The 23,971-nt window shown below is 45.0% G+C and overlaps 2 protein-coding genes across 5 annotated transcripts in view; one reads left to right on the top strand and one right to left on the bottom strand.

Annotated features, from left to right (window-relative positions):
* CD99L2 (CD99 molecule like 2) overlaps positions 1–12,280 on the top strand; it is a 40,356-nt gene extending 28,076 nt beyond the window's left edge. Inside the window, exons 8-11 of the mRNA XM_063345857.1 lie at positions 5,349–5,384; positions 5,489–5,602; positions 8,130–8,195; positions 8,635–12,280. Of these exons, the coding sequence (XP_063201927.1) occupies positions 5,349–5,384; positions 5,489–5,602; positions 8,130–8,195; positions 8,635–8,699 (281 nt within the window). The 3' untranslated portion in view covers positions 8,700–12,280. The remainder of the gene's footprint in view (positions 1–5,348; positions 5,385–5,488; positions 5,603–8,129; positions 8,196–8,634) is intronic.
* Positions 12,281–12,417: 137 nt separating this feature from the next.
* MTMR1 (myotubularin related protein 1) overlaps positions 12,418–23,971 on the bottom strand; it is a 41,391-nt gene continuing 29,837 nt past the window's right edge. For all 4 annotated transcript variants that reach the window (XM_063345849.1, XM_063345851.1, XM_063345850.1 and 1 more), the window contains one exon: positions 12,418–16,120. In XM_063345849.1, coding sequence (XP_063201919.1) covers positions 15,956–16,120 — 165 coding nt within the window. In that variant the 3' untranslated portion in view covers positions 12,418–15,955. The remainder of the gene's footprint in view (positions 16,121–23,971) is intronic.

The following is a 23,971-nucleotide window of genomic DNA, read 5'->3' as shown; positions in this document are numbered from 1 at the left end:
ACACCACGAGGCACCCTGTGGTTCTACTTGCGTGACCATGGAGAGGACATGAGGAAGTGGGATGGACAACCTACTTCGATCCTGCGGACATGGGTACAAGAGTTGCAAGGAAGAACAACCATAAAAGGGGATCCCTCCAGGAAAAGTGCTGCCCCAGTTTCCAGTGGGCAGTTCCCCAGACAGAGCAGAAGGCCTGATCTTGCTTCTGATCCTCTTGAAGGAACTTCCAAGTCATTTCTGCAAGAAGTGAGTACCGGATACTACGACCAGTATTAGAGGGGCCCTGCCTCCAGCCAGGTGGAGGAAAGGGACAACCGGGTTTATTGGACGGTGTGGATTCGATGGCCTGGCACATCAGACCCACAGGAGTATAAGGCTCTAGTGGACACGGGTGCACAGTGCACTCTAGTACCATCAAGCTATAGAGGGGCAGGACCCATTTGTATTTCTGGGGTCACAGGGGGATCCCAAGACTTGACTGTACTGGAGGCAGAAGTGAGCCTAACTGGGAATGAGTGGCAAAAGCATCCCATTGTGTCTGGCCCAGAGGCTCCATGCATCCTTGGTATAGATTACCTCAGGAGAGGGTATTTTAAGGACCCAAAAGGGTACCGGTGGGCCTTTGGCATAGCTGCCTTGGAGACGGAGGGAGTTAAACAGTTGTCTGCCTTGCCTGGTCTCTCAGAGGACTCTTCTGTTGTGGGGTTGTTGAGGGGCAAAGAACAACAGGTGCCGATTGCTACCACAGCGGTGCATTGGCGGCAATATCGCACTAACCGAGACTCTCTGATTCCCATCCAGAACCTGATTCGTCAACTAGAGGTTCAAGGAGTGATCAGCAAGACTTGCTCACCCTTTATAACAGTCCCATATGGCCAGTGCAAAAATCTAATGGAGAGTGGAGGCTAACTGTAGACTATCGTGGCCTGAATGAAGTCACGCCACCGCTGAGTGCTGCCGTGCCGGACGTGCTAGAACTCCAGTATGAACTGGAGTCCAAGGCAGCCAAGTGGTGTGCCACAACTGATGTCGCGAATGCATTCTTCTCAATCCCTTTGGCAGCAGAGTGCAAGGCCACAGTTTGCTTTCACTTGGAGGGGCATCCAGTACACCTGGAATCGACTGCCCCAGGGGTGGAAACACAGCCTCACCATTTGCCATGGACTGGTCCAGACTGCACTGGAACAGGGTGAAGCTCCAGAACATCTGCAACACATTGATGACATCATCGTATGGGGAAACACAGCAGAAGTAGTTTTTGAGAAAGGGAGTAAAATAGTCCAAATCCTTCTGAAAGCTGGTTTTGCCATAAAACAAAGTAAGGTCAAGGGACCTGTGCAGGAGATCCAGTTTTTAGGAATAAAATGGCAAGATGGATGCTGTCAGATCCCAATGGATGTGGTCAGCAAAATAGCAGCTATGTCTCCACCAACTAGTAAAAAGGAAACACAGGCTTTCTTAGGCATTGTGGGTTTTTGGAGAATGCATATCCCAGATTACAGTCAAATTGTGAGCCCTCTGTATCAAGTAACCCAGAAGAAGAACAATTTTAAACGGGGTCCTGAGTAACAACAAGCTTTTGAACAAATCAAAGAGGAAGTAGTCCATGCAGTGGCCCTGGGGCCAGTCCGGCCAGGACAAGATGTTAAAAACGTGCTCTACACCGCAGCCGGGGAGAACGGCCCTACCTGGAGCCTCTGGCAGAAAGCACCAGGGGAAACTCGAGGTCGACCCCTAGGGTTTTGGAGTCGGGGATACAGAGGATCCAAAGCCCGCTACACTCCAACAGAAAAAGAGATATTGGCAGCATATGAAGGGGTTCGAGCTGCTTCAGAAGTAGTTGGTACAGAAGCCCAGCTCCTCTTAGCACCTCAACTGCCGGTGCTGGGTTGGATGTTCAAAGAAAGGGTCCCCACCACACATCATGCAACCGATGCTACATGGAGTAAGTGGATTGCACTGATCACGCAGCGAACTTGAATGGGAAACCCCAGTCGCCCAGGAATTCTGGAAGTGATCATGGACTGGCCAGAAGGCAAGGATTTCGGAATGTCACCAGAGGAGGAGGTGACGCGTGCAGAAGAGGCCCCACCATATAATAAACTGCCAGAAAATGAGAAGAAATATGCCCTGTTCACTGATGGATCCTGCCGGATTGTGGGAAAGCATCGAAAGTGGAAGGCTGCTGTGTGGAGTCCTACACGACAAGTTGCAGAAGCCAGTGAAGGACAGGGTGAATCGAGCCAGTTTGCAGAGGTGAAAGCCATTCAGCTGGCTTTGGACATTGCTGAGCGAGAAAAATGGCCAGTACTTTATCTCTACACTGACTCATGGATGGTGGCAAATGCTCTGTGAGGGTGGTTACAGCAGTGGAAGCAGGGAAATTGGCAGCGCAGAGGCAAACCCATCTGGGCTGCTGAACTATGGAAAGATATTGCTGCCCGGATAGAGAATCTGGTTGTGAAAGTACGCCATGTAGATGCCCATGTACCGAAGAATCGGGCCATGGAGGAACATCAGAACAACCAGCAGGTGGATCGGGCCGCTAGGATTGAAGTGGCTCAGGTGGATCTGGACTGGCAACGTAAGGGTGAACTATTCATAGCTCGGTGGGCCCATGACTCCTCAGGCCATCAAGGAAGAGATGCGACACATAGATGGGCTCGTGACCGAGGGGTGGACTTGACCATGGACACTATTGCACAGGTCATCCATGAATGTGAGACGTGCGCTGCAATCAAACAAGCCAAGCGGTTAAAGCCTCTTTGGTATGGAGGATGATGGTTGAAATATAAATCTGGGGAGGCCTGGCAGATTGATTATATCACACTGCCACAAACCCGTCAAGGCAAGCGCTCTGTGCTCACAATGGTGGAAGCAACCACCAGATGGCTGGAAACATACCCTGTGCCCCATGTCACTGCCCGGAACACTATCCTGGGCCTTGAAAAGCAAGTCCTGTGGCGACATGGTACCCCAGAGAGAATTGAGTCGGACAACGGGACTCATTTCTGAAACAGCCTCATAGACACCTGGGCCAAAGAGCATGGTATCGAGTGGGTGTATCACATCCCCTATCACGCACCGGCCTCCGGGAAGATAGAACGATACAGTGGATTGTTAAAAACTACACTGAGAGCAATGGGTGGTGGGACTTTAAAACATTGGGATGCACATTTAGCAAAAGCTACCTGGCTAGTTAACTACCAATCAGGCTGGCCCTGCCCAATCAAAACTTCCACGTACTGTAGAAAGGGATAAAGTCCCCGTAGTGCACATGAAGAATATGTTAGGGAAGACAGTCTGGGTTAGTCCTGCCTCAGGCAAAGGCAAACCCATCCGTGGGATTGCTTTTGCCCAAGGACCTGGGTGCACTCGGTGGGTGATGTGGAAGGATTGGGAGGTCCGATGTGTACCTCATGGGGATCTGATTTTGGGTGAGAATAGCCAATGAATCACATTGTGTGTTGTTGATTGCTAAGTAACACTCTCACTGTATGTCCTCGTTACTATAATTGCTATCAGCTGCACTACAGTAAGAATCATACAAATTAAGGACAGATGGACTTTGATGAAAAATTGAGTAAAGTTAACACCAGGGGATCTACCAGTCGAGCTGGTCCTGCCCAATCAAAACTTCCACGTACTGTAGAAGGGGATAAAGTCCCTGTAGTGCACGTGAAGAATATGTTAGGGAAGACAGTCTGGGTTAGTCCTGCCTCAGGCAAAGGCAAACCCATCCAGTGATGGGATCAGAACTGACCTCAGCAGCTGGCGCCCAGCAACTTCCTCAAGATCTACATCTTCAGGCCACGGACTGTGTGCATGAGCCACACGGGGTACACCAGCTAGAAGCTCCGAAAATACAGCATGCAACAGCCCAGCACCACACAGCATCTCACCTGCCCTGAGAGATTGTTCTAACAGATGGAGCCCAAAGCCATGGATTAAATGAACTCACCAGACGCTTTGGAGGGATGGCCCATAAACTAAGGGCATTATATCTGCATGAATATATATGTGTATATTTATATATATGGCAGGGGAAAGTGGTGGCAATTCACTGGAACCCATAAGATCTGGGCATGGCAAAAATGGTATGGAATAAGGGGTGGATAATGTCCTGGTTCCAGTGGGGATAGGATTAATTCTCCCCAGGACACAGGTATTCCATGCCATGTGAGCCATGCCCACCCTGAGCTGCCAGGGAAGGGGGCAGGAAGTCGCCGCTTGGAGCGGGCTGGGGCGTCCTAACCGTGTTTGTATATTCCTTTATCCGCGTTATTGTTGTTGTTTTCTTGTTCCCTTTGCTGTTCTGTTAAACTGCCTTTGTCTCAACCCAAAAGTTTTGCCTTTTTCTTCTGATTCTTCCCATATTGGGAAAGCCTGAGTGAGCGGCACGTGGTTCTTTGTTGCCGTCTGAGGCTAAACCACGACAGACAGCAGTTGGAGGTGCTTATTTTTGATTGCGTGGAGGGTCTGCAGCTCCAGCTGCCACCAGGGCAGACAGGACCCACACCTCCCCATCCACCTCGAAAGCAGATGCCCACCCTTGTGCCATGAGACGGCACAGGCCTTCGTTTGCCTTCCACCACGCGACCGACGATAGTTGAAACAAGAAGGAAAACCAGCAACGATCAGATAAGCCTGCCCAATTGCGAGGATCCGCAGCATTAAATATTAAAAGCAGTTGAGTAAAGAGATGAACACCACAAGCCCAATCAACATTTAATGAATCACTGTGCCAAGGACAAACCGCATCGGAGGCATTAATACAATGCTGACCTGCTTCCATAAATTCAGGATGTAAGTGACTCGGTAAGGGCTGCAGCTTCTAGCAGGAGCAGCTTCTCCTCCCAACCCGGTTTCTCCAGGGAAGGTGCTTTTAAAACAGACTTTGCGCCAAGTGAGGATTCCCTGACGTTATAGAGCGCAGCCAGTCACCTCCCCGCCACGGCCCAAGCATGCTGTCTGACTATCTGACAACGGTTCATTTATCCGCTCTTTACACGGGCCTGAAGTTAACTGTCATGGAGGTGAGGTTAGCTGCCCTGCCGGCAGAGGTGTCCCCTGCATGTCCCCAAACACGCAGGGTGGGAGGAGCGGAGCATCTTCAGACCCCTCTCAGATACAAGGACGAGCTGCCCCAGGCAGCCAGGTGGAGAGATGGGGCAGCAGAGACACCGTGCCCCATGGGGACACAGACTCCCCCCCCCCCATGCCAGGGGTGTCTCTGGGGCCGTGCTGCCACCCCTGCCCTGCGTTCCCGCTCCTTCCCAGGCTGCCCGGCGTGGCGGCAGGGGGAGCAGAGGGGCACAGGGCCTCTGACGGGCTCACGTCTCTTGCAGGTGGCGGGGGCAGCACCGACAACAACTACGGCGGAGGTAAGAACCACCGTGGCCACGGGGTCAGCGGTGGGGCGGGATGGGAGGGGTGGTGTGTGTGCCCCCTCCCCCACACAGCACCCCGCTCTTTCTGTGCCCCGCAGTGGCAGAGACGGGGACGATCGCCGGCATTGCCAGCGCCCTCGCCATGGCACTCATCGGCGCCGTCTCCAGCTACATCTCCTACCAGCAGAAGAAGTTCTGTTTCAGCATCCAGCGTAAGTTGTTCCTCCCTAAACACAGAGCAAGCACCTATTTGTCCCCCAAACCCCACTGCCATTTTCCAGCCTAGGGACAGGAGAGGGTGTCACGCATCCAGTAGCCCAGAGCTGGCAGAACAAAGTCCCAACTGGGGGTTATCGAGCCCCGTCAGGCACCCACCAGCAGCAACCCCAGGACCCGCTGCCGCTGCTGACAGTCACAGCCAAAGACCAAACCACCCACTACATCAAACAGGGTAAATACGGAAAAAACTCAGCGCACCCCAAAGAAAGAAACAAACAAAAAAAAAACCCCAAAAATCTGAGCAAGAGGTAAAAACTCACCAGGCAGCAGCAGTGAAGGAAACACCACGAGCATCTGCAACTGTGGCAGCCGTGGGTGGTACAACCCACCCCACCCCACTCCACCCTCCTGCAGGTGTGCAGCAATCACTGCAATTAAGTGCAAATTAAGCAGCAAGACTTCCTACTCCCAGAAAGCACCTTTTGCAGGCGCTGCCCCATACAGTCTCTGGGTCCAAGCATGGCGGGAGGTGTCCCCACAGCATCACCCCGTGGCACCGCCCCGGCCATGGTGGGCTCCTCAGCCCGTTAAGGGGTGGTTGCAAACAGCTGGGAAAAGCTCTTTTTAAATTAATCAAATGAAATCTCCTGCGAGTCTCCTTTGCGCTGGGGGAAGGGCGTTTGGGGTTGGAAATTTCTGCTGTAATCGTGCTATTTTCCCAGTTGTGCCTGAAACAAACAGGAGCATTTTGGTAAATTAGATCAGCAGGAAAAGTCAAATGAATGTGATGGAATGAAACACCCTTGTATATTCCCCCCACTTAAATGATATTTTGGCAAGAATAAATAATTAAAAAAAAAAAGAGTAAAGGCTTTGATGAGGGGGAAGCTGAGAGACACAAAGCCCCAGAAAGGCGGCAGGAAATTAAAGTTAATTATAAAGGAGGATTAATTTAAGCCATCAGACATGGCATGCTGGGTTAATGTCAGGCCTTAGATGCATTGCAATGCATGACAGAAATCTAAGAGCCGTCAGCCACTGCAAAAGTGGCTTTTTATTGAAAAACATAAATTGCATTTGGTGTTATCCCAGCAAAACACGTGTCTTGGGGGAGGCGGCGGCGGTGTGTAATGGCCACTCGCTTGGAGCACAGAGGAGCGGGCTCGGCGTTTCCCTTTCCTTGCCCAGCCATCCTGCAGCGGCCAGGCTGCGGCTCCCCTCCTCGCTCCTGAGTCTCTCCCGATGAGCATTTGCAACTCCTCTGAAGGATGTGTACGACGCTGCCCGATACTCTTTATCCCACTTTTTCCCTCGCACCGCGTCTGCCCCTGGCTGTCCCTGCCCTGGGCCGTGGCTCAGCCTCGCTGTTCCCGGGGGACACGGGGGCTGTCTGTGCTGCTCCGGCAGCTCCTCACCTGCCTCCACGGCTCGGCCAGATGCGGACTGGCTGTCTCTGATGGCATGTGGGGTTTATGGGGCTTTTTTTTAGCCAGTTGCGGGAACTTTTCCTCTCTCCCGCGCCTCGGAGGCAGCGGCTGCCCCATTGCTGCATGAGGGCTGCCATCGTGCTGCTTTGCCTCGGCCCCGGCACCGTTCCCTGCCTCCCCCCTTTCCCGTCAGGTACGAGTGATCCCCATCAGAACCCGGTGGTGAGGCCTAGCGGGTTCCTGCCATGCTTCGTGCTGCATTTAGATCCATAGTAAGTTTAGATGCCTAAAAAGTGGGTGTTTCATGGCCGCAGCATGGATTGCCTCAGCCTTCCTTCGCAAACCAGCACGGCCACCTCCCCTTCCTCACGTCCCTTAGGTCCTTCCCTAATGGTAGGATACAGTTAGCACAGCACTCCCGTCGCTGCCTCTCCCCAAAGACGTCCTTTAGAGGAGCTGTAGAGGACGGCTGAGGTCCCTGGCACACCCCAGACAGCCTTAACTCAACCTTCTGCAGCTCTGAGCTGGACCACGGCGAGCGGTGCCACCTCCTTCCCCTTGCGGCCCCCTTGCAGCGCCCAGCCTTGCCCCTGGGCACTTGTTGCAAACATTGGAGACTTTAAAAAAGGGGCTTACTCGGGGTTTGACACCCGCCTGGGATCGCGCTGCATCACCCCAGCCCTGCTCTGAGCTGCTGCTTGCTGCTCTGCCAAACTTCGCTTTTAATGAGACCGATACCACCCATCCCGTCCGTGCGGAGGATGTGCCCGCTCCGTGCGCGTCTCCTTGCTGAGCGCCTCAGCACAGTAATTAGCCGTGCTGCCTCGCCTGATAACGTCGAAGCAGGAGACTCAGAGAAAAGGGCGGCCAGTAGGAGCCGTGCCTCCTAGACAAGCCTCTGCGGTCACCGTAAAATCCAGCGGCGCTTTCTCCGCACTGGCTGTGGTTTACTGATGTTGATGCAGGGGTGGTTGCAAAAAGGCGTCTTGGCTGTTGCAGCAGATGGGCTCATTTCCAGGGCTTTTAAGGCATTAAAGCAAATCATTTTTACTTCCTATCCTCCCATCTCACTCGCTTTATTCTTACTTCTCAGAGGGACTTAACGCGGAATACGTGAAAGGAGAAAACATGGAAGCTGTCGTAAGCGAGGAACCCCAAGGTGAGACCTGTGCATTCCTCTCCCTCTCTGCACCTGGCCACAAAAGCAGCTTTACTGAGGGACTTTCTTAAAGTCCCTCGTGCTGTACGGAGCTGCTCTGTCTCTTTGATGAAGACGCCACTTAGGTGATGCTGCAGCTTTTTCCGAAACACCCACCACGGTGTTTTTCCCCGTTTATCGCACACAAAGGAAAGCCTTGGTAAGAGACCAAGGAGCTCACGCTGCAAACGGTGGCAGTTAATATTTAGCTTTCATGTTTTCAGCCGTCGAGAGTGTCTTAGACAAGAAAAGCGTGCTCCTCCTTTCAGTGACAGATTATCAGGCTGCTGCAAAGGCTTTTCCAGTGTCACGCACAGCCATCCGGAACTGGGCACCCATTGCTTGCACTCTGGTTCCATCGTGTGCGATCGTACTCACGGCTTTTTCTCTTTCTTCCTAGTTAAATACTCAGTACTGGAAACACAGTCAGCAGAACCACCAAAACAAGACGGCGCGAAGATGTAAAGCATGACCCGGGGCTGGAAAAGAATCAGTCAGCAGCAGATGGAGATCTTAACATGCTTGTAATTTAGCTTTTTATTTAATTCGACTCCAAAGCTATTTAATGTATACTTAAGCTTGAACTGGCTTCTTATTGCTCTAGGCTTTAGGGTTAGAGTGGTAGTATGTGTTTTATTTTTTTTGTAAAGAGGTATATGTTTACATTGGAGTAATATTGTAGGTTGGATGTCCGGTTGTATGCAAACCAACAGAAGGTGTGTCGGCAGCGGTCAATTTTCAATTAAGGGACAAGATCTTTTTCAAGGAGCAGAAGAGCTTACAGGTGTGAAGGAGGACGGTGAAGTGCCTGTAAACAGCCATCCAAAGCAAACCGCCCAAAGCCCTTTGTAAAGCCCCTCCAGCCCACTGCTGCCATCGGCTACGGGCACCCCGCTTCCAACGGCGGCCATGAAAACTGCACGTTTCCTGAGGGCAGATCCCGGTCCCTGGCATAGCTACACCCCAAAATGAAGTGCCTACGGGTGGGTCCTCGGGGGAGCCTCGGGCTGAGGCAGGTGATTCCCTGCTCCCAAGCTGGGAGTTGAGGATGCTTCACCACCGCCCAGCACTGAGCTTCTAACCACGTAAAAGGACCCGATTTTTCACACCAAGTGATAAATACAGGTAACAGCAGCGTGTGCAGCCTTCGCTTTTGGCAAATACCGTTTGAATGGTTGGCTCTGTGCTGGAGATCAGAACGGAGCTGAAGGTGCCAAGTGATACAGTTGGTCCGTGTGACACGAGATCGTCACCGAAATGAAAAACGTGGGTGTTTGGATGCTCTCAAGGACAGGTTCAGATCTCATTCACACTAGAACAAATTACAGATTTAACCCAAAAGAAAACAAATTATGTATCCATTAAGAGCTGTAGCACTCACTACCACCAGAGCAGTGGTACTGGTACCGAGACCTGAACTTCACTGTCCTGCAAGAATTTGTGTTTATATTTGTAGTCCCTCCCCAACCCTTTTTTATCGCTGCTAAAGTGTGGATGCTGCCACTTTCCAATACATTTATCCAAATCAACAATTGCTTAAAAAGCATGCTCTCAAGTGAAGGGAAATTCACTTGGTGTCAAGAGATACTCACGATTTATATATAAACCTGAAATGTGCGCATTTGGTACTGTTTTGCAAATCCTGAATTTTGCGAATGTGTATTAAAAAAACCAAAACAAAACCAAAAAAAAAACCCCCACCTTTCAGTTGGATGTACAAATTCACAGCTTTCAGGTAGCCGGGACTTGGAGGCGGCCTTGCCGGGAGGTGAATGAGCCCCGGAGCATTGCTGCCCAACTGCTCCCTCTGAAAGGAAATCGCCTGGTAACGTGGTGAAGTATTTTGCAATAGCTGCACAATTCTTTATGCTCTTTTTAACACTTGCGTTTTTAAAGCCTTACACTAGCTCTAGCAGAACAGCGACAGCCTTTTGTAAGGGAGATGAGTTGTAGGGATATATGGTGCCTCACGCGCATTCGGAATACTGAGGCTACAATACTGCTACGAACTCCTGCTGCTTTGTTTTATGAATGTGTTTGGATTAGGAAACAAAACATTTAATTATTGGCTGCTCAGAGAGTGGAAGCAGAGGAAATAGAGGTGGGATGGGCTCTGTTCGCTCACTCCCCGAGAAGGATTCTCCCGGAGGAAGCAGGGCTGGGATCATCCCGTGCAGCAGCCCGGATGCCGATGAGCCACGCGGCCGAGAGGCTGCATCTCCGTTCCCAAACGCCACCGCCTGTTTTTCTTTCTTAAGCAAACACATTTGCAAGCCGTAGCATGAAAAATGTTTTTTAGAGAGTTATTGTAGATGATGTGTTACCACACGGCATTGATGAACGCCAGGAGCCGTTTTCCTACCTTAGATCAAGTGACCATTTGTCATCGTCATTGTCCATTTGTCGTTTTCCCGCCGCCTGGGGTTCCTGTAGGTGCAGGTGATGGGGTTTATCCCATTTCTGTTACCCTGCCCACCCCGTTGCTCTAGAGCACGGTGCGATGGAGCGTCCAGCATCACTTAAAGATAGAGCACCTACCCCTCCTTTGGGAAGCTCTTGCACTACAACATAGGAGAAACACGTGTCTGATCCACAAATACTGCAGTTAGAAAAAAAAAAAAAAAGGGCAAAAAACCCCCTATTTCACTGAAGAAGCCCGCCCAGTTTTTAGAACTCAGAAGTTGCTCTGTTCCCCAAGGCCTTTCTATGACTTTGGTGAACACTTACACCTTAGTGTAATTCCTAGGTATGTAGAAAACCATAAATGCGCAGTGAACGGGAGCACTTTTTCCAAAATTTACAGTAACAGGATTAAAGATCTCTTTCTCTAAGATTTCAAATAGGAAAATATTGACAAATACCAAAAGAAAGAAACTAAACTTGGTCTCCTCTTCAAAACTGGACAAAAGTCAAAGTCTTAATGTGCTAAATGTCAGTAAAGGCTCAATTTGCTTTTTATTGCAGTCTGGCTCCTTCATCTGAACTCTCGGACCAGTCTCTGAGAAACAGGGAGTTTATACATCATTTATATTCTGGGCATTAGAGCAACTGAGAGGATTCCTGTGTATTTCCCTAGTCGTGATCCAAGTTCTGAAACAACTGACCCAGCACTGACCTCTCTAACTACTTTCATGTAATTAGTGTCTATTCTCTTTAAATCTGGACATGGAATTTCAAAAAATCCTGCACTTTAGGTTCTGTATACACGGTACGAACTTTCTCATCCTTTATTTAAAAAGGCCATAAAAAAATGGGATTTTTTTTTTCTTTTCATGAGTCCAAAAACTCTATACAGACTTGCTCAGAGGGCTCACACTAACTGCGCTGCGAGCCCTTTTTCTTACCGCACTTCGCTTCTTCAGCTTAATTAAAGCTATTTTTGATAAAATTATTCGGAAAAGGTTTCTCAATTACAGAGAAAACAGAGAACTGAACGAATTTAACTAGCTTTTTTCCTGTTGTTTATCAATTACTTGCATTTTCCTTTGGCAATACTGTAGGATTTTCTTCATTTGAGATTTGGCAATACTGTAGTAGTTTCTTTGTTTTAGATTCTTCAGTTGAGAATACTCTGACATGAATTTCTGGTACTATAAATTCCGTCATTTCCATGCAACTGCGCTAAGGAACCCTTACAAGTGCTATATTGTCATTCTTAACTCCTCATTTGTTGTGATAAAAATGGAATTAGTCCATAATACCATTTCAAATTCTGAAAAAAGTAAGATGAGTTGACAGGCTAAAAGGCTTTAAAAATTTGCCTCTGCAAGAAAGAAGGTTCAGGAACAACTGAAGTTCAGAAACAACGGGACCGTGAAATTAGAGCATCCCTTCTTTGGAGGGAAGGTCTCACTCAGGAGCAACTTAGAAGCACTGTTTGCTGCTGCAGAAGCGACCTATACCACATGAAAGTTGGATGTTATGCTATGAAAAGATACGGTTCGTTTTGCTAATGTGCATGTTAAGGATCACGGGGGTAAAAAAATCAGAATTTGACTACCATTGGAAAACACCAAATAAAACAAGTTGTCTAGTAAGACATTTTAGACTTGGTTTTTTTGTGGGTTTTTTTCATGTTGGAAGTAAACAGCAAACGGTGTTATTGTACGTCACCTCTTCTAGAACTACGCTAAAGACTTTATTTAGAAAAACAAAACAAACTGGACTTTGTGAGGAAAACGAGTATCATTATGAAAACTTTAATGATAAAAATGAAGTATTTTCATGCACACACATACACGCACTCTCCTCGCCTCACCCAGCAACTAAACTCTAGGTAGCGCCCTGTGTCCCTGCCTGCTCTCAGCACGGCTGGGTTTTGGTCCCTCTCGTTCCTGCAGTTTTCTTTGGAATTTCACATCCAGTAGATGAATCTCCCATGCGGTGCAAACTAAGCTTTTGACCTTTGTATAATGATGCAGCGCTTAGTCTCACAGTCGAAAAAGGTGGTTTATATTTTGGACTAGCTACTTCCAACTCATACCTCTTGTAGAAATGGAATTCTTTCTTCCCAACTGCACAAGATCCGGCAGTCAAAAGATCTCTAATGTGATACCCACTTAGTTCAGCAGATGCGATCTCTCAGCAAACGCATGCTCCTTTTTGCTTTTTAACATAAATGCTGTACACGGGGAATACTCTAAATTTTCCATTTTACTTTGTCCTCTGCTGTGGGGCTCAATGACTGGGAGCTCTTGATCCCAACAACCGCTGTCTGTTAGAGAACCAGCCATTCTTGGTGTTACTACATACAGCGTATGAATTAGTACAGCTTTTCTTGGAAAATAAGTGAAAAATCAAACACTTCAAGGAGTTAAAGCTTTAACTCCTTGAGAGGAAGGCTGCCTATGCAGGGAACAAAACCAGGCAGATAGGAGTGTTTACCAGCTTTAAAAGCCTTCCATTTTAATGAAACAACAAAAAAGAAATTGCTTTTGTCTACAAAGGAGGAAAAAGTGTAATTCAGCTCTGAAAGAGGACTAAAATAGCAAAGCGTCTGGTGCTGATTGTTCACTTGACTTACGTTACAATCAAAAAATGTTTCAGTTGGTCACCGAGGCCTCAGCCCATTCTGGGAGAGCAGATTCAGGTTGTTCCCCCTCTCACGTGTCATTGACAAGAAAATCCTATAGGCCAAATTTAACTGCTTGCTGTCTTTGCACATTCTCTTTATACTCGGCAGAGTCAAAACCAAAAACCAAAGCAAAGACCTTGCTTTTGAATGAGAAGTTAATAGTTCTGTCCAAGGTGTATCAGACAGGAAAGGGGGTTCTGCCCTTTCCTCAACCAGTTCAATGCTGCCTTATTTAAAAATTAAAAATTAATGACAGATTTGTTAAATCAATAGGAAAAATCTGCTTATCAGGCATCAGGCTGAGTACAAAGACACTCGCCTCTTCAATATAAAGCTATGTTTTATCTAGCGTATATGAGCTATGTAACACCTTTGAAAATTTCCACGCTAAGTAGACAGAAGACCCTCCGTCGTGCCCGCACGTACCCCAGCAGGCCCCTCGCCCGCTGCTCCCCCTTCGGCCCACAGCAGACTCGCTCAGCGATGTTCGAACTTGTGGATAAACAGCCCGTCGGTTGAAAGAACTGGTATTCTTCTATGCAAAACCGAATTCGCAGATTTTAGCTCTAGGAATCTAAGCTTTAAAAATCTCAGAATGCTCAAGCTAATCCAGTCATCACTTTTACAGTAATTATAGAGAAAATGTTGTGATTGTTAGCAGCAACGAAGAGGAAAACTTCAAAAGATTTTCTTTAGCGCTGCATTTTAGAGATAATGTGCTTTACTTTAATATACAGTTAAAATGTCAAGGAAATCCGAAGTATGGAAGAGTTTAATTCAATACCAGCTCAACATATTTTGGCAACGTAGGATTCACTGCTGGCACACTGTTCAGCAGAACCATTTTTACAAGGAAACATCTTTCATCCATTTATAAAAAGCCTGCGGTCGATTAAGGGTTGCAACATTGCAAGCCTTCCTAAACTTTGCTCTTGTAGGTGAGTATCTATTATGAAAAGCATTCACGATAATAAAAAGGACACGCTGAAATACCCTCCACTGCACAGTAAACTTACGAGACTGGATACAGCACATCTGCCTTTCCCCTTGAGGTTGGAAAAGCGCTCAGCAGCTCGCCTTACGCATTAACTACACACCACGTATATGAATGCAGAGAAAGAGGAAAGCGCCGTCGCACGTTAAGAACAAATGCCCAGTAATAAATGAATACTCACAGGCAGCAAAAACCACAATCAGCATATAGAATCAACTGGCTCTCCAGAACGGGGCTTAATTCCCGCTAGCAGAACTTGGACAACGCAAGCACAAGTCAAAAAGCAGAGCTGCAGTATTTAAGTGCCCTAAGGAGAAGAACCAGATTCCCGTGAAACATAGCAAGGAAAATAATCCAGGGAAAATTTTCAGCACGCACCATTCCTGGGCCTTCCAAGAAAGCCACTGAAAAATCTTTTAAAAGGTTGGATGTTATAGTAATCAAATCTCTCTGATATGAATATTTTAGGGGGGAGATGAAAGACAGTTGGAAATGTATATTTTATATGAAAACACCGTTAAATTATTCACTTTACAGAAAAAAATGCTAGCAGCAATTTAAAAAACAAAAAGCCAAGAGGCTTTATTTCCAGAAAACCAATTAAGATCATATTATTTAAAAACTTTGCCGCACAAAGTCATTACAAGTTAAGGTCTTCAAAAGAGTTTGGACAGGCAGGATCCATTTTCTGAACTTCCAGCTTAAAAGCACGGGAGCGTGCATATGTTTCACATCACATACACATGTGTATAAATGGACACAGCTTTGCATTTTGTGTGTACACTTTAAAACAAAACACGCTTAACAAAATGTGGAGCTATACAGACTATACAATTTACACAGCTGGGTGTCATTCCAACCCCAAATATTACCATTTGCTAGAAAACAAACTTTTTACTTTGTACAAGACTTTGACGTGAATAAGTTTACCCCTTGCTCAGGAGGCTGAAACTGAACAATAAGCTAAACAGTCAAAAGACTTTATTTCAACTTGTACAAAAGGCATTAAAAAACCTAAAATACATGCTTTACCAAATATATTACATCATACAAGTCAGTGTGGTGTACTTGATAAATCCAGCTTAACTTCATCCACTTTTAATGGCATATTTAGTCAAAATGTAAAACTGACTACACTGGAAAACATTTCTTTTAAAATCAATTTCCAAGTGCATTAATTACCTAAAAAAAATAGAACGCTCTAGCAAAAAAAAATAAACATATTACTGAGTGAAATAAGGAGCTCCCATTCAGAAAAACGTTCTGTGTTCTGTGTAAGCATCATGTGGCATTTAACCTGATTCTCTCAACCAGGCACGGTACCCCAGGCAGCGCGAGAGGCATTTTTCTGTCTGCTTGGCAGATGGGTTCCTTTTTAGGATGGTTAAATTGTTAGTTGCTCAAAACAAAGTTTAATTTCACAATTGGTGATTTAGCTAGAGATGTCAAAACACATGTGGGAACTGCCAACAAGAAAATACATCACATCTATTGAAGCTCTTTTTGGCCTCATCATGCTAATACCAGACACAGAGTAAGGCATGTAGATCATAGCAATTACAAGTCACTCGCACTCGTTTTGTGATGGGAAAAGCATTTCACCCTCCTCTCTGTGTTACCTGACAATTTTTTTCACATGGCTTTTGTTACACATCACACAGAGGTGTGCACCGGTGTGGCTGAATGGGAAGGAGATGAACCTCTATCAGAGGAGGAAGAAATGGATCGTGTAGCGGCTTCCCGCTGCAAATCTTCAACCTTCTTCTGAAGCTCCGTCCGGATGGCGAGGAGCTCTTTAAGATTTTGATGGATTGGAACCTGCCGGGTGAAGAAAGAAAAGGCTTATTTTGACTCGCACAGTGAGTCACCTTCTCAAGCAGTGCTCCACTGTTTCCTTCAGTAACGCAATGAGTCCAACACCTATGAATTTCAGTATATCAATATTTAGGGACAGTCATTTGAAATTAAACATTTCAGCAAACTGTCCCTTTCTAACAACACAGTTGGCAGGAAACCTGTTCAAAAGACTGTTTGCAAATGGTCTTGATGGGCTACCAAGCGTATTCCAGTAAATGTACCCCTATCCCTTATCAATACCACTTTCGGTTGAACTTAAAATGCCTTTCCCGGGGATCTATTTCCTCTGCCTGTTGGGACAGAACTTATTTTCTAAAAAGAACAGCGTTCACAAAGCAGGCTCCATACAGAGCATCTTGTTACTCTTCTAACCAGGCACCTTTCCAAGAGTCTGACCCCGTCCAGCTTGTCAGTGAGAGAAGTGCAGCAGCCAAGTGAATTGTGCTTGTGGTGGGCCTCCCGGAGTCACACTCTGATAAACCTCTCGTAGAACTGGATCAGGTTTCTGTCTCTACTTCTTACAGTGCCCAAAAGCCTCCAGAGATGCACCTCTCTGCCTCAGACTTCTCCACATTGCTCACGCTCATCTGGAACATTCAGCTGTATCACGGCCAAAGGAAGATGCAAGCCACGCTGGTTTTTGCAGCTGGATCTGTTATCTCAGGCAAGCACAAAAAGACCTCCCCTCCTTCCAAATGCCACAGAAAGGCCAAAAAAGTTTGACTGTAGATTGCTTTTAATTTATTTTATCTTGTATGAACTCTAATTGCTTATAGTTTTTGGAAAGAGCAAGATGGGAAAATAATTTAATTGGGCTGGCGAGACAATCACAGGGAAATGCAGCAATGGGAAATCTTTGGATTGATAGACGTTGTAAGTAATTTATACCCCAGGATTATGGAATGCCAGGCTCCAGGAAAACGCATTCACCCACAATCACCTCCTGCTGCTTAAAAGTGATTACGGCGCTGGGATGCACACCTGAGCATGAAATTCTCATAGGGTGCTATGCGAAGAAGATATCAAAAACCAGAAAGGGTTTCTCTTCTTGCCATCAACACACAACTCGGTCACAATTTATGGTTATATGAATTCAGGCTTTTGAGAGAAAGTTCACAAAAAATCCATGCATGTGATTTTGACATTTTCAAAATCTAACACTCGTGTTTCTGCAACAGGAAAATACCACTTCATTTCTAATCTTAGTTCTAACTTAAAAGAATAAAATAACATCAAACAGTCTGCAATGAATTCCTTCTCTTCTTGCAATCTTCTCCCGCGTCTGCCACACAAACTCTTTGGCAAGTAAGGCCTACAGACTACAGCCTCCTTCACTAAAACACAAAGCAGAAAGCCAATCTCATTTCTCTGAGGTGGTATACGGAAAATGCACACACCTAAAAACGTGGCAAACCAAGTCTGGTGATGAAGCTTGTGCAAGATGCTGTAATATGCGCTACCGAAAACTCAAATTTCACTGAAGACCAAGACTTTCTGGAATTAGCATTCCCTTTCTGTTTTTTTTTTTTCTTTCCTCAAGTAAAAGATCCGTTCCTCATACACTCCCACTTCAGATTTCTTCTTTATGAAGACATTTTTGTGAAGCACTTAGGTCTGGAACAGAGTGATTTACCATTGGTATCATTAGTCACGCAAGCCCTGGGTCACGGGAGATTTGTACACCTGATTTCTGCACAGCTTAATCATGATTCAGCGTAACAGGCCACTTTCTCCTAGACACCTTTCACACGGGCATTGGCTGGTGTGTTCCACTGCACAATGCTCAAATACTCATAAAAAGCAGTTCCATACGACTGGCTTTTGGGGAACCCCCTACAAATCATTTCAGGATACACAAAAGCCACTGCAGAATTTGGCAAGGAGGAAAACTGTGGCTGCAAATCTTAATCCTTCTCCTGCATTCCCCCAGAACCTAATTCAACAAGATGCACGCTCAAACTTTGACACCACATGCCCACCTCAAAGAACAGGACTGTCTTTAAATAAGTTAGCTAAATAGCGATAATGGCATTTTAAAAGTCCGTGTATATTCAAGTCACAAAAAAACCTCTTCAGCATTACGGCTGAAAAATAACACCCTCAAAAAATTAGGTGTCAGAATGAAGATTACTTCTTCAAACTCATTTCAGCCTTCCTGTACATCTGTATAAAACGTTGGTTAAATAAACATTAAAATACTAGATTCCCCTTGTATTCCTCGTTTATTCAGTGCACAGTCTGATGCTACTCAATTAGTGAGCAGTTATTCAATATTTAGTTTTGTTTGCAGTGTCTGACCCCATCCTTTATTTATTCTTCTGAACTTAAAATGATAAAATTTCCTTTTCTGTACTTTCATCTCACGTCAAGAAACAAATTTATTTCTGCAGTACTCTAATGAGGTATGGGAGTACCAACACTCCACTTTTACAGACAAGGATCTGAAGCAAACACCTCCTAATTTTGCACAGCTTGGATCTCAAATTGCTTTAACAGAGAAGTTTGTAATTCTGCACTTCGGCCTTGTGGGTATCAAGCAGGACACCCAGTACACCAGGAGCACAGACACGATGACCATTCTGCTCCAGGTACCTCCCTTACAACAGAGGAATCCTGCGGGAAAGGCAGGGAGAAACTTCATTTCTCCAGAGCAGCATCCTGCTCCCTCACCCTCGGGACGATTTTTCTTTGTCTGCAGCGGCGTCCCCTCCCACCTACTTTCTCAGATTGCATTCCATGGGTTGAACAGAAAAGCAAAGACCTCCAACACTTGGAGCATTATTCACTCCTAGTTCCTATTCCCAGTTTGTCACAATTCTCTCGTAGACTCTGTATCAAATCCATCTCTCAGTCCTTTTACTCTCATTTATTCTCGGGCCTTGAGAATTCACTGAGATTGTTCCAGCCTCAGACCTCCAAATTGGATGAATTTCCTCCAGGATATGAGCAGGCACATTTCTGAAACATAATCTCTCTTACTAAAATCTCACGTTTGCCCTAGAGATGGAATATTTACAGAAAAACAGCCCCTTGCCCCAACAAAAGAAGTCTAAAATACCAATATTTTCATATGGGAAAACATTTTTCTTAGTCACATTCTCATAAGCAACTCAGCCTTCTTGGACAAAGTTTTACAAAACAATTCTGTCAGACACACATACTTGGTGACTCAATGCATATCATTAGAGTCCGGCAAAGCTGTAAGTAAGGCAGAGTCTTACAATGGAAAAAAAAAAAGGGTCACCTTTAAAATGTTGGCCATCTTTCAATAAGTGCATGTTAGATGTAAACACTGCGAGACAGTTCTACATAAATATCATCATGCCATTTCATATGGTAGCGTAAACGCGAATGGTTTTCTAATGTCAAGTCCTTCCCAGGAAAAGATTCTCATTTAACACAGCATCATGCAGATGCGCACTGATGTAAAACGATGAAATTCTGAAAATAGATTTCACACACTAAACTGCCGATACATACTTTAATTTCATGAAATAACGTGTCAAATTCAGTCTAGAGAAATATTTAGCGCTTTCAGAGTATTTTCAAGCAGCTGACAATAACCGATTTATTAGTGATAAAGGTCCGTGTTCAAATTACATACTCATGGGGTAACAAAAAGGTGGTACAGGCAGCTGAAAGATATAAAAAAATTATTATAGACGTTCTTACCAAAAGAGACCTGAAAAGCAGCCTGGCATGAGGAGCTGTGTTTTGCCCCAGATGTCTTCAATTCCGCTACTGTAACTTCCCTTTTTTGAAAAAAGCAGCAAATTCAAATCGCAGAGAATGAAAAGATAGACAGTGGTGCTAGAGGGAAAAAGGGGGAAAATGCCCAACGCAAAGCCTCAACCTCAAGTCATGCGTATTTTTTTTTTTTTAATGAAGCCATTAAGAGAACCAAATAGAATTTATTTGGATTATGCAGCTTTCTGGAAGCCTCCTTCCATCTTGGAAGGAGGAGGAAGGGTACATGAAGCATCTTCACAAAAACCATTAAAATACTAATAATAAGAAGAAAGAAGTTTAGTTCATTTCCACATTTCCTAAAGACTTATTCCCAGGCAGAGCTGTTGCTGCTAGTGTTTCCTCATATCATCCTGTGCAAATTCTTACAGATAACTACCTCCATTTTAGTCACTTCACACCATTATATTTCAGCGTGTGATTCCTCTCTCAAATAAAGCCTTCAGAAAGGAACGGGTCCAACAACCCTCACAATAACACCCCTAATGGCTTGCTGTGAACGAGGTTCTCCTCTACTTTGCCATTGTTTAGAATAAAAGGAAGAGTGACACATTCTGCAAGGAACAAGAAGTTTGGAGAAGATCGTTTATTAAAAGATCTTGTTACCACCTTCACCCCAGAAGTGTGTACTTGCACAGCACAACTAATGTCTCCATGGCAAGCTTTTATTACAGTCTTGTTAAGAAATCGTATAATTGATTTGACCGAGATGAATGTGTTGGGAGTCTGACAGCAGATACACCGTTTTCTACACTCTCATCCCACCTCTCAAATTAGGAGTGGCAGCTCAAAAGATGACTCTGGACCCAGCACTCAGTTGCACTCAAGTTATTTTTTGCCGCTTTACTCCCCTGTATGGATAGCCGATTTTCAGAAAAGCGTGCATCCTTTCCTTTGTGACAGCAGCTTCCCAGCGTGTTGCTGCAGTAACGCTGCTAGGCAACACCCGGCCACTACAGCCAGGTCCCCGTCATTTCTGTCCCTACTCCAAGGGAAAGCAAAGACCTACTTCTGCTGCACAAGAGGAGCCTACGCAGTACACAGATGGAACCTAACCCAGCAGTGCATCTGCAGTTTTGTTGGGCTGGAAAATTGGCTGGGCCGTTGCTCATTAGGTCTTCAGGATGTTTTTCACGTGTTATTTAAACTATCACCTCAATGTGCTGAAAAACAGTAACTTTCATTTCCAGTATTTAACAAAACATTCCAGTAAAAAATAAAGTAGAAACATAAAGGTGAATGTAGCACATTTTAACAGATTTTGGTGGGTTAACTTCATCAAAAAATTCTGTAATTTGACTATTTACAAGAAATAAAATTAGATTTCTCTAATTACATAAAATTTACTAAAAGCAGATCAGAATTTGATCAATCCCAAACAAAATTGGCATTTACATCTAATATAGCTAGCAATACAGTCCAAGGAGGGACTTGATAAGTATTGGTACACGGTGAGTACTTGGTAATCCAAGTAAGGGGTTTGCCAGCAGCAGTGGGGATAAGGGCCCGAATCCTTGGGGAGTCTGACCTTGCTCCAGGTGTTAACCAAAGACCTGGCTTTGTAAAAGCCAGAGAAGAATTTACCTGCAACACCTCAAGAAGATTTTTCAGTGCCTTTTTTTCTTTTCCTTTTAATTGCTACTGTAATATTGACTCAGAAATTAAGAAGAATAACAAATTCACATTTTTGCCCATTTCAACATTATTTTCAGTTTCCAGTCCAACTTTTCTGCGTCAAGCCATGATTAAACTTAGGACCTGATCCCCCTTCCTCATACAGTCTATTCATCTGTATCTACCGTCTACTCTTGCACTTCTCCCTTCCCTTCCCCTCCGTACCTAGGCTATTGCCAGCTGCCCTGTCTCTCCAGAGAGTTTCCTCTCCCTGGTACGAGCAGCCTCTTCCCCCTGTAAGACTTGAGATGATCCTCCCACTCCTAGTCATACTTGCAATATTTGAAACCCCGCCCCCAGTCAGCAAAAAACAGAAAAATGCCGCAAAATTGAGCGAGCCAAGTAGCAGTCTTCGCTCAGAAACAACTGATTTTTTGTAGCTTCCTGAAAATTAATCAGTTAAAACAGACGGGGTGTTATTTTCCTGATTAGCTAGCTTTGCTGCCTATTTGATTCAAAAGCAGATACTCTTCCTACACTTTAAAGATAAGGCACCTGCTGCCTATAATGAGCTGAAAAATACTTAAAACATTCTTTATTGCTTAAATATATTAAAGAAACATTCTTTATTGCTTAAAACACCATTGATATGAAACCATTTTTTAAACTGAATTATCCACGTGTTCATCAAAAGCAGAACCTGGTGTACTGTAACTCTCAGAACACACCACTTCACAGTTATAATAAATTATTCCTGCTGGGTGAGGACCTGAGGAAAGATAAAGTTGGATTTTTTTAATTATGCCCACACAGAAACTATAATTATGCTATACAATATACATACTACAACACATAAAAAACTTCTAGACGTAAGACAGCTTCACTTCCTAAAAAATTCAAACCTTCCTCTTCACAGAATTGCTACAGTTCACTTTCAGTATTGATTTTCAGGTTTTCATTCCCAAGTAATCCTTCAGGATTCTGGAGTGCTTTTGGATAGCAAAACTTGTCAACACAAGGATAGGTATAAAAGAAATTATAATAGCTACTCACTTATAGTACCGCCGAGTCTTAATTGGATGGATATCTACCGTGTATTACTGTACTAGCTCAAGGACAGTCATTCACATGAAAATCGTTCAACAGTGAATGCATTTTGTCTTGTTCAGCGAGTATACTTTATCTATTTTAGCAACAGGGAAGAAAGGCTGCAGAGGAAAATGGTTATTTTAAATTCATTGCTTGACTTAAGACTGTCGGTTTTTCAAAAACTGGCTCCGTGCATTGGAAAGACAACAATATCTCTCACTTGAGCTTTTTGTTCCTTTTCATGTAGAGCTGGAACTCTGACAGACTTGCTTTTAAAACCTAGTTAACAGTATACTCACAGAAAAAGGAATTCTCAAATGATGAAAACAGCAGTTTTCAATAATGATCAATACTTCCACACTTATTGTAGCGGTATGCTCCAGGGAAACCAAGCAAAACCCCCTGGCCTTCTGGAAAAGCAATGACTAGCAAACAGAAATGATGAATCCTATGATGTGGGAACTGGAACAGAGATTTTTGCAAACAACTGTATAGATTTCCAGACCCAGGAAACTCTACATGCTACAAGCTGATGCCATGGCTTGTTAAAACCTACAGCCCATTTACATTTAGACATCTGATAGATTAGAGTAATGCTTTGAGTGCTTGCTCTTCAAAACATGTTAGAGACTCCAAAAATGAAGATTATTTGTACAGTACTAGTTTCTCCCTTTATGTGCATGTTCTGATGCTGTGCTCATTACGGGACACCAATCTTTTTTTTTTTTTTCTTAAATAACTACAGATTCTTTCAGCACACAGGATAAGCAGTTAGTCTTTATTTTCTTCCGTATCAATTGAATGCTGAGAGTTTTATCCGCAGCTGCAAGTTACCTGCAGTAAACCAGACTGGAAATCTTGACATAGACACCCAGATAGAAACTACCAGGTACTGTAGGAAACTTGCCTTGTCTCACAAGAAACTCCACGGTAAATGCAGGGATGAAATTTCCTTAGCTAGGGCAACACTCAGCTACCTAACCCACGAGGTGATTCCTTCTCCTGACATCTCTTGCCTCATGCTTTCATGCAAAAAGATAGACTTGAGACCACGGATCGTGGACCAGCAATGCCAAGCATTTCCAGAGCCATATGATGGCTTTGTCCTGCCACAAAATGGGCTTAAATCATATGTATGAACTTTGAAAATACTACAACCAACATCAACATGCTCAGAGAGGAAAATGCTAGGCAACTTGACTGAAGGCAGGTATAAATAATACCCACACGCCAGACAGTAAGTCCTATCCTGTTATATGCAGGATGAAGCATCTCAGTAATTATGTTTTCCAGTTTATTCACAAAAATTTTTCCAGTGATGCTTAGCATCTTATTTGTTCTTTTAAATATGCAATATTTTGT

Source organism: Chroicocephalus ridibundus, chromosome 9 (genome assembly GCF_963924245.1).
Source record: "Chroicocephalus ridibundus chromosome 9, bChrRid1.1, whole genome shotgun sequence".
NCBI classification, from domain to species: domain Eukaryota; kingdom Metazoa; phylum Chordata; class Aves; order Charadriiformes; family Laridae; genus Chroicocephalus; species Chroicocephalus ridibundus.
The sequence above is the reverse complement of the archived record's forward strand: the minus strand, read 5'-3'. Positions and strand labels throughout refer to the sequence as shown.